The following is a 9964-nucleotide window of genomic DNA, read 5'->3' as shown; positions in this document are numbered from 1 at the left end:
ATATTTGTGCTTCGTTCGGTTACATTATTGCTACTGTAGGTCCTGTACAGTAGGTCCTGTACTAGTAGGTCCTGTACAGTAGGTCCTGTACTGTAGGTCCTGTACGTAGTAGGTCCTGTACTAGTAGGTCCTGTACTGTAGGTCCTGGACTAGTAGGTCCTGTACTGTAGGTCCTGTACTGTAGGTCCTGTATGGTAGGTCCTGTACTGTAGGTCCTGTACGGTAGGTCCTGTACTGTAGGTCCTGGGTAGTAGGTCCTGTACTGTAGGTCCTGGGTAGTAGGTCCTGTACTGTAGGTCCTGTACTGTAGGTCCTGTACTGTAGGTCCTGTACTGTAGGTCCTGTACGGTAGGTCCTGTACTGTAGGTCCTGTACGGTAGGTCCTGTACTGTAGGTCCTGTACTGTAGGTCCTGGGTAGTAGGTCCTGCGTAGTAGGTCCTGTACTGTAGGTCCTGGGTAGTAGGTCCTGTACTGTAGGTCCTGTACGGTAGGTCAATTACTGTAGGTCCTGTACTGTAGGTCCTGTACGGTAGGTCCTGGGTAGTAGGTCCTGTACTGTAGGTCATGTACTGTAGGTCCTGGGTAGTAGGTCCTGTACTGTAGGTTATATACTGTAGGTCATGTACTGTAGGTCCTGGTGAACGGTAGGTCTGTCTTTCCTGTAGGTAGGTCCTGTGTAGTAGGTCCTGTACTGTAGGTCCTGTACTGTGGGTCCTGGGTAGTAGGTCCTGTTGTAGGTCTGTACTGTAGGGTCCTGTTATATGCTGTAGGTCCTGTACTGTAGGTCCTGTCTGTAGGTCCTGGGTAGTAGGTCCTGTACTGTAGGTCCTGTACTGTAGGTCCTGTACTGTAGGTCCTGTCTGTTGGAGTCCTGTACTGTAGGTCCTGTACTGTAGGTCCTGGGTAGTAGGTCCTGGGTAGTAGGTCCTGTACGGTAGGTCCTGTACTGTAGGTCCTGTACTGTAGGTCTATACGGTAGGTCCTGCGGTAGGTCTGTACTGTAGGTCTGTACTGTAGGTCCTGTACTGTAGGTCCTGGGTAGTAGGTCCTGTACTGTAGGTCCTGTACGGTAGGTCTGTACTGTAGGTCCTGTACGGTAGGTCCTGTACTGTAGGTCCTGTACTGTAGGTCCTGTAAAAGTAGGTCCTGTACTGTAGTTCCTGGGTAGTAGGTCCTGTACTGTAGGTCCTGGGTACTGTAGGTCCTGTACGGGGTCCTGTACGGTAGGTCCTGGGTAGTAGGTCTGTACTGTAGGTTATATGCTGTAGGTCCTGTACTATAGGTCCTGTGGTAGTAGGTCCTGTACGGTAGGTCCTGTACTGTAGGTCCTGTACTGTAGGTCTGTACGGTAGGTCCTGTACTGTAGGTCTGTACGGTAGGTCCTGTACTGTAGGTCTGTACGGTAGGTCTGTACTGTAGGTCCTGTAAACTGTGGTCTGTACTGTAGGTCCTGGTAGTAGGTCCTGGGTAGTAGGTCCTGTACTGTAGGTCCTGTACTGTAGGTCCTGGGTAGGTAGGTCCTGTACTGTAGGTCCTGTACGGTAGGTCCTGTACTGTAGGTCCTGGGTAGTAGGTCCTGTACTGTAGAGTCCTGTACTGTAGGTCCTGTACTGTAGGTCCTGTATGGTAGGTCCTGTACTGTAGGTCCTGTACGGTAGGTCCTGTACTGTAGGTCCTGGGTAGTAGGTCCTATACTGTAGGTCCTGGGTAGTAGGTCCTGTACTGTAGGTCCTGTACTGTAGGTCATGGGTAGTAGGTCCTGGGTAGTAGGTCCTGCACTGTAGGTCCTGTACTGTAGGTCCTGTACTGTAGGTCCTGTACTGTAGGTCCTGCACTGTAGGTCCTGTACTGTAGGTCCTGTACTGTAGGTCCTGTAATGTAGGTCCTGTACGGTAGGTCCTGTACTGTAGGTCCTGGGTAGTAGGTCCTGCGTAGTAGGTCCTGTACTGTAGGTCCTGGGTAGTAGGTCCTATACTGTAGGTCCTGGGTAGTAGGTCCTGTACTGTAGGTCCTGTACTGTAGGTCATGGGTAGTAGGTCCTGGGTAGTAGGTCCTGCACTGTAGGTCCTGTACTGTAGGTCCTGTACTGTAGGTCCTGTACTGTAGGTCCTGTACGGTAGGTCCTGTACTGTAGGTCCTGTACGGTAGGTCCTGTACTGTAGGTCCTGGGTAGTAGGTCCTGCGTAGTAGGTCCTGTACTGTAGGTCCTGGGTAGTAGGTCCTGTACTGTAGGTCCTGTACGGTAGGTCCTGTACTGTAGGTCCTGTACGGTAGGTCCTGGGGTAGGTCCTGGGAGTAGGTCCTGGGTAGTAGGTAGTCCTGTACTGTAGGTCCTGGGTACGGTAGGTCCTGTACTGTAGGTCCTGGGTAGTAGGTCCTGGTACTGCAGGTCCTGTACTGTAGGTCCTGTACTGTAGGTCCTGGGTAGTAGGTCCTGTACTGTAGGTCCTGGGTAGTAGGTCAGGTCCTGTACTGTAGGTCCTGTACTGTAGGTCCTGTACGTAGGTCATGTAGTAGGTCCTGTACTGTAGGTCCTGTACGGTAGGTCCTGAACGTAGGTCCTGTACTGTAGGTCCTGTACTGTAGGTCCTGTACTGTAGGTCCTGTACTGTAGGTCCTGTACGGTAGGTCCTGTACTGTAGGTCCTGTAGTAGGTCCTGTACTGTAGGTCCTGTACGGTAGGTCCTGTAAAAGTAGGTCCTGTACTGCAGGTCCTGTACGGTAGGTCCTGTACTGTAGGTCCTGTACGGTAGGTCCTGTACGGTAGGTCCTGTACTGTAGGTCTGTACTGTAGGTCCTGTACTGTAGGTCCTGTACTTTAGGTCCTGTACTGTAGGTCCTGTACTGTAGGTCCTACCCCTGCGGTAGGTCCTGTACTGTAGGTCCTGTACTGTAGGTCCTGTACTGTAGGTCCTGTACTGTAGGTCCTGTACGGTAGGTCCTGTACTGTAGGTCCTGGGTAGTAGGTCCTGCGTAGTAGGTCCTGTACTGTAGGTCCTGGGTAGTAGGTCCTGTACTGTAGGTCCTGTACGGTAGGTCAATTACTGTAGGTCCTGTACTGCAGGTCCTGTACGGTAGGTCCTGGGTAGTAGGTCCTGTACTGTAGGTCCTGTACTGTAGGTCCTGTACTGTAGGTCCTGGGGTCCTGTACTGGTCCTGTACTGTAGGTCCTGTACTATAGGTCCTGGGTAGTAGGTCCTGTACTATAGGTCCTGTACGGTAGGTCCTGTGTAGTAGGTCCTGTACTGTAGGTCCTGTACTGTAGGTCCTGGGTAGTAGGTCCTGTACTGTAGGTCCTGTACGGTAGGTCCTGTACGGTAGGTCCTGTACTGTAGGTCCTGTACTGTAGGTCCTGGGTAGTAGGTCCTGTACTGTAGGTCCTGTACTGTAGGTCCTGGGTAGGTCCTGTACTGTAGGTCCTGTAGTAGGTCCTGTACTATAGGTCCTGTACGGTAGGTCCTGTACTGTAGGTCCTGTACTGTAGGTCCTGTACTGTAGGTCCTGGGTACTGTAGGTCCTGCACTGTAGGTCCTGGGTAGTAGGTCCTCACTGTAGGTCCTGTACGGTAGGTCCTGGGTACTGTAGGTCCTGTACTGTAGGTCCTGGGTAGTAGGTCCTGTACTGGTAGGTCCTGGGTAGTAGGTCCTGTACTGTAGGTCCTGTACGGTAGGTCCTGGGTACTGTAGGTCCTGGGCTGGAGGTCCTGGGTAGTAGGTCCTGTACTGTAGGTCCTGTACTGTCTTGGGTAGGGTCCTGTACTTTAGGTCCTGGGTAGTAGGTCCTGTACTGTAGGTCCTGGGTAGCAGGTCCTGTACTGTAGGTCCTATACTGTAGGTCCTGGGTAGGGTCCTGTACTGTAGGTCCTGTACGGTAGGTCCTGTACTGTAGGTCCTGTACGTAGGTCCTGTACTGTTAGGTCCTGGGTAGTAGGTCCTGTACTGTAGGTCCTGTACTGTAGGTCCTGTATACTGTGGGTCCTGTACTGTAGGTCCTGTACTGTAGGTCCTGGGTACTGTAGGTCCTGTACTGTAGGTCCTGGGTAGTAGGTCCTGTACTGTAGGTCCTGTACTGTAGGTCCTGTACGGTAGGTCCTGGGTAGTAGGTCCTGTACTGTTAGGTCCTGTACTGTAGGTCCTGGGTAGTAGGTCCTGTAGTAGGTCCTGTACGGTAGGTCCTGTACTGTAGGTCCTGGGGCGGTAGGTCCTGTACTGTAGGTCCTGTACTGTAGGTCCTGGGTGTAGGTCCTGTACGGTAGGTCCTGTACGGTAGGTCCTGGGTAGTAGGTCCTGTACTGTAGGTCCTGGTATGCAGGTCCTGTACTGTAGGTCCTGTACTGTAGGTCCTGTGGTAGGTCCTGTACTGTAGGTCCTGTACTGTAGGTCCTGTACTGTAGGTCCTGGGTAGTAGGTCCTGTACTGTAGGTCCTGTACGGTAGGTCCTGTACTGTAGGTCCTGTACTGTAGGTCCTGTACTAGTAGGTCCTGTACTGTAGGTCCTGTACTAGTAGGTCCTGTACTGTAGGTCCTGTACTGTAGGTCCTGTACTGTAGGTCCTGGGTAGTAGGTCCCTGTACTGTAGGTCCTGTACTGTAGGTCCTGGGTAGTAGGTCCTGTACTGTAGGTCCTGGGTAGTAGGTCCTGTACTGGTCCTGTACTGTAGGTCCTGTACTGTAGGTCCTGTACTGTAGGTCCTGTACGGTAGGTCCTGGGTAGTAGGTCCTGTACTGTAGGTCCTGTACGGTAGGTCCTGGGTAGTAGGTCCTGGGTAGTGGGTCCTGTACTGTGGTCCTGGGTAGTAGGTCCTGTACTGTAGGTCCTGTACTATAGGTCCTGGGTAGTAGGTCCTGTACTGTAGGTCCTGTACTGCAGGTCCTGGGGCAGGTCCTGTACTGTAGGTCCTGTACTGTAGGTCCTGGGTAGGTAGGTCCTGTACTGTAGGTCCTGTACGGTAGGTCCTGTACTGTAGGTCCTGTGCTGTAGGTCCTGTACTGTAGGTCCTGTAATGTAGGTCCTGTACTATAGGTCCTGGGTAGTAGGTCCTGTACTTTAGGTCCTGGGTAGTAGGTCCTGTACTGTAGGTCCTGTACGGTAGGTCCTGTACTGTAGGTCCTGTACGGTAGGTCCTGTACTGTAGGTCCTGTACGGTAGGTCCTGTACTGTAGGTCCTGGGTAGTAGGTCCTGTACTGTGGTCCTGTACGGTAGGTCAATTACTGTAGGTCCTGTACCTTAGGTCCTGTACTGTAGGTCCTGTACGGTAGGTCCTGGGTAGTAGGTCCTGTACTGTAGGTCCTGTACTGTAGGTCCTGGGTAGTAGGTCCTGGGTAGTAGGTCCTGTACTGTAGGTCCTGTACTGTAGGTCCTGGGTAGTAGGTCCTGTACGGTAGGTCCTGTACGGTAGGTCCTGTACTGTAGGTCCTGTACGGTAGGTACTGTAAAAGTAGGTCCTGTACTGTAGGTCCTGTACTGTAGGTCCTGTACTGTAGGTCATGGGTAGTAGGTCCTGGGTGTAGGTCCTGCACTGTAGGTCCTGTACTGTAGGTCCTGTACTGTAGGTCCTGTACTGTAGGTCCTGGGTAGTAGGTCCTGTACTGTAGGTCCTATACTGTAGGTCCTGTAAAAGTAGGTCCTGCACTGTAGGTCCTGTACTGTAGGTCCTGTGCTGTAGGTCCTGTACTGTAGGTCCTGTACTGTAGGTCCTGTACTGTAGGTCCTGCACTGTAGGTCCTGCACTGTAGGTCCTGTACTGTAGGTCCTGTAATGTAGGTCCTGTACGGTAGGTCCTGGGTAGTAGGTCCTGTACTGTAGGTGCTGGGTAGTAGGTCCTGTACTGTAGGTTCTGTACGGTAGGTCCTGGGTAGTAGGTTCTGTACTGTAGGTTATATACTGTAGGTCCTGTACTGTAGGTCCTGGGTAGTAGGTCCTGTACTATAGGTCCTGTACGGTAGGTCTTGGGTAGTAGGTCCTGTACTGTAGGTCCTGGGTAGTAGGTCCTGTACTGTAGGTCCTGTACGGTAGGTCCTGGGTAGTAGGTCCTGTAGGGTCCTGTACGGTAGGTCCTGGGTAGTAGGTCCTAATGTAGGTCCTGGGTAGTAGGTCCTGTACTGTAGGTTATATACTGTAGGTCCTGTACTGGTCCTGGGTAGTAGGTCCTGTACTATAGGTCCTGTACTGTAGGTCTTGGAACAGTATGTCTGTACTGTAGGTCCTGCAATCCACAATGGCTGGGATAAACTGATGGTCCTGTTGCCACTGGCTAGGTCCTGGGTAGTAGGTCACAATTTTTACTGTAGGTCCTGGGTAATAGGTCCTGTACGGTGAGGTCTTGTACTGTAATATCCTTAACGGCAGGTCCTGTACTGTTCCTCTACTGAGGTCCCGTAGGTCCTGTAAACGTAGGTCCTCGGGCTGTAGACTGGGTAGTAGGTCCCTGACTGTAGTGAAACCTGTGACTGTAGGTCAGTATGGTAGGTCCTGTATTGTGGGTCCTGTACTTTCCTCTGTACTGTAGGTCCTGGGCAGTAGTCGTGTCCTGTACTGACTGGGTCCTGTACTGTCAGGTCTGATACAGTAGGTCTGGAGGTGACTAGGAGTCCTGTACAGTCAGGTCCTGATACAGTAGGATGGAGGTGACTAGGTCCTATACTGTAGGTCCTGGCAGTAGGTCCTGATACTGTAGGTCCTGGTGACTGTAGGTCATAGGTCAGGTAGGTCCTGATAGTAGGTCCTGCACTGAGGTCCTGGCAGTAGGTCAGGTCAGGTCCTGATGCAGTAGGATGGAGGTGACTAGGTAGGTCCTGTAAAAGTAGGTCCTGATGCTGTAGGGATGGAGGTGACTAGTACTACAGGTAGGTCCTGATACTGTAGGTGGAGTGACTGGAGGTCCTGTAGACTGGTAGGTCCTGATACTGTAGGTCCTGTATGGAGGTGACTAGGAGCAGTACGGTAGGTCCTGATGTAGTAGGATGGACTGACTAGGTGCTGGTAGTAGGTCCTATACAGTAGGTGACTAGGAGCAGGTATGTACTGGTCAGGTCCTGATAGTAGGTCCTGACTAGGAGCAGTAGAAGGTCAGGTCCTGGGTAGTAGGTCCTGGGGTGACTAGGTCCTGCACTGTAGGTCCTGTACTGTTCCTGATACTGTAGGTCCTGGGTAGTAGGTCCTGACCAGGTCTATACTGTAGGTCCTGTAGACAGGTAGGTCCTGATACTGTAGGATGGAGTGACTAGGGTCAGTAGACTGGTCAGGTCCTGTACTGTAGGTCCTGACTAGGGTCCTGCACTGTAGGTCCTGATACAGTAGGTCACTGTAATGTAGGTCCTGATGACGGTAGGTCCTGGGTAGTAGTGTCTTGTTTTATTTTGTAGGTGCTGGTTTTAGGTCTATACTGTAGGTCCTGGGATAATAAGGTCCTCTACTGTCAGGGCCTGGGTAGAGAGCCCCAGGTAGGAGTAGGTTCTGTACAGTAGGTCCTGGGTAGTAGCAGGGGCCAGCCTGAGGTCCTGGGTAGTAGGAGCAGGGGGCCAGCCAGAGGTCCTGTACTGTAGGTTCTGCCAGGTAGGTCCTGGGTAGTAGGTCCTGCCAGAGTAGCCCCATGAGGAAATGGTCAGCCAGATATCAGAATGTGGAGCAGGGGTTCCATTGAGAGAATCACCAGACGGAACAGCTCCAGGGCAGCTCCTCATCCTCTGTTCTCTCACTGCAATCCACAATGGCTGGGATAAAACTGATGGACTGTTGCCAGCTGGCTAGCCCCTAGTAGACCACAAGGTTTTTACTAGCTGTTTCTGAAATAAGTGCCATGAGATCTTTGAAAATACAAAATATTATTATTGGCAGGGCTAGTTGGACACATTTTTCCTCCCGTGACCCCCAGGTCTGAGTTGGAGTGGCCTCAGGTGAGCAGACTGGCTACAGGCTCCATCCCTGACTGTAGTGAAACAGAGTGACATTCAGTCAGTGGAGACTTCAAGATAACGGCTTCTGCTCTTTCCTCTGTCTACTCATTGGCAGTGATATCTAGTTGAGGCTTCCAGAGGAGTCTGAACCATCTGGAGGTGACTAGGAGCAGTAGTCAGGTCAGTTTGAAGGTACAGTAGGATGGAGGTGACCGGAGCAGTAGTCAGGTGCAGTCCCATGCACCTTCAGGATGGAGGTGACTAGGAGCAGTAGTCAGGTCAGGTCCTGATGCAGTAGGATGGAGGTGACTAGGAGCAGTAGACAGGTCAGTTCCTGATACAGTAGGATGGAGGTGACTAGGAGCAGTAGTCAGGTCAGGTCCTGATGCAGTAGGATGGAGGTGACTAGGAGCAGTAGACAGGTCAGTTCCTGATACAGTAGGATGACTAGGAGCAGTATACAGGTCAGGTCCTGATACAGTAGGATGGAGGTGACTAGGAGCAGTAGACAGGTCAGTTCCTGATACAGTAGGATGGAGGTGACTAGGAGCAGTAGTCAGGTCAGGTCCTGATACAGTAGGATGGAGGTGACTAGGAGCAGTACAGGTCAGTTCTATACAGATGACAGTAGGATGACTAGGAGCAGTAGAACAGGTCAGTTCCTGATACAGTAGGATGGATGACTAGGAGCAGTAGACAGGTCTAGTTCCTGATACAGTAGGATGGATGGCTAGGAGCAGTACACAGGTCAGTTCTGATACAGTAGAATGACTAGGAGCAGTAGACAGGTCACATCCTGATACAGTAGGATGTTCAGTATTACATTGTGTTCTTGTTTTATTTTGTATATGTGTATTTTATTGACTATCAGCTGTAAAGTTTACCTCAGGGATAAGCCAGAGAGCCTCTATAGGAGCTCAGGGCCAGACCAGAGAGCCCCAGGTGTAGGGCTAGCAGGGGCCAGCCAGAGAGCCCCAGGTGATAGGAGCAGGGGCCAGACAACAGAGAGCCCCAGGATATAGGATGGCAGGGGACAGCAGACTAGCCCTATAAGATAGGAGCAGGGCCAGCCAGAGAGCCCCAGGTGTAGGAGCAGGGGTCAGACCATGGCAACACCCCGAAGAAGAGACGGCCTCACCAGACAGGGCAGCTCCCTCCTCTTCCTCCTCATCCTCACTGTGCTCCCCCGACTAGCTCTATAAGATCACTGGCTGTGTCACTGCCTTTCTCCCAGCATGCTGAGCCCCACCGACAACCTCCAGGTATTTTCCTAATGATAATAATAATAACAACCAATAATAATAACAATATTAATAATATTGATTGTTAGGTGCCCTTCCTGGACTCCTTCAGCCTCCCGTCCGTCAGCCGCCCAGGGAGGAGTTGGAGTGGAAACAGGTGAGAGCAGAGCGCCACCTACAGGCTGGAGGATAAACCGTGATGGTTGCAGATCAAGAAGATTACAAAATAGACTTGCAGAATTTGGCTTCCTGCTCTTTTCTCTTCCTAGTAAAGTTGATATATAGTTGAAACATTGTCCAACAGGAAGTTATCCTGTATTCCGGTAGTAGTGACCATTCTGACTGTGTGTCGTGTTGAAGGTAGTAGATTTGCTGTGGAGCGACCCGAAGAGCCAGCCAGGCTGCAGTCCCAACACCTTCAGGGGAGGAGGCAGTTACTTCGGGCCAGACGTGACCAGAAGCCTGCTGGAGAGACACGGCATGACTCTGCTGATCAGATCACATGAGTGTAAACAGGAGGGCTACGAACTCTGCCACGACGGACAGGTGATCTGTTAGGCCTGCTTCTAATCTCCAGTGAACAGGACTAGCTCTATAAGATATATGATGGCTAGCAGACAACAGGACTAGCTCTATAAGATATATTATGGCTAGCAGACAACAGGACTAGCTCTATAAGATATATGATGGCTAGCAGACAACAGGACTAGCTCTATAAGATATATGATGGCTAGCAGACAACAGGACTAGCTCTATAAGATATATGATGGCTATCAGACAACAGGACTAGCTCTATAAGATATATGATAGCTAGCAGACAACAGGAC

At 51.4% G+C, this 9964-nt stretch overlaps 1 protein-coding gene across 1 annotated transcript in view; it reads left to right on the top strand.

The window, feature by feature from the left end:
• Positions 1-9683, top strand: part of LOC135571033 (serine/threonine-protein phosphatase with EF-hands 2-like) — a gene marked incomplete at its 3' end in the record, with an annotated part of 80400 nt that extends 70717 nt beyond the window's left edge. The window contains exons 16-17 of the mRNA XM_065016847.1: positions 9250-9294; positions 9498-9683. Coding sequence (XP_064872919.1) covers positions 9250-9294; positions 9498-9683 — 231 coding nt within the window. The remainder of the gene's footprint in view (positions 1-9249; positions 9295-9497) is intronic.
• Between the last annotated feature and the right edge of the window lie 281 nt (positions 9684-9964).

The sequence above is a fragment of the Oncorhynchus nerka genome, unplaced genomic scaffold (genome assembly GCF_034236695.1).
Source record: "Oncorhynchus nerka isolate Pitt River unplaced genomic scaffold, Oner_Uvic_2.0 unplaced_scaffold_836, whole genome shotgun sequence".
Taxonomy (NCBI): domain Eukaryota; kingdom Metazoa; phylum Chordata; class Actinopteri; order Salmoniformes; family Salmonidae; genus Oncorhynchus; species Oncorhynchus nerka.
Note: the sequence above shows the minus strand (reverse complement) of the source record. Positions and strands in the feature narration are given on the sequence as shown.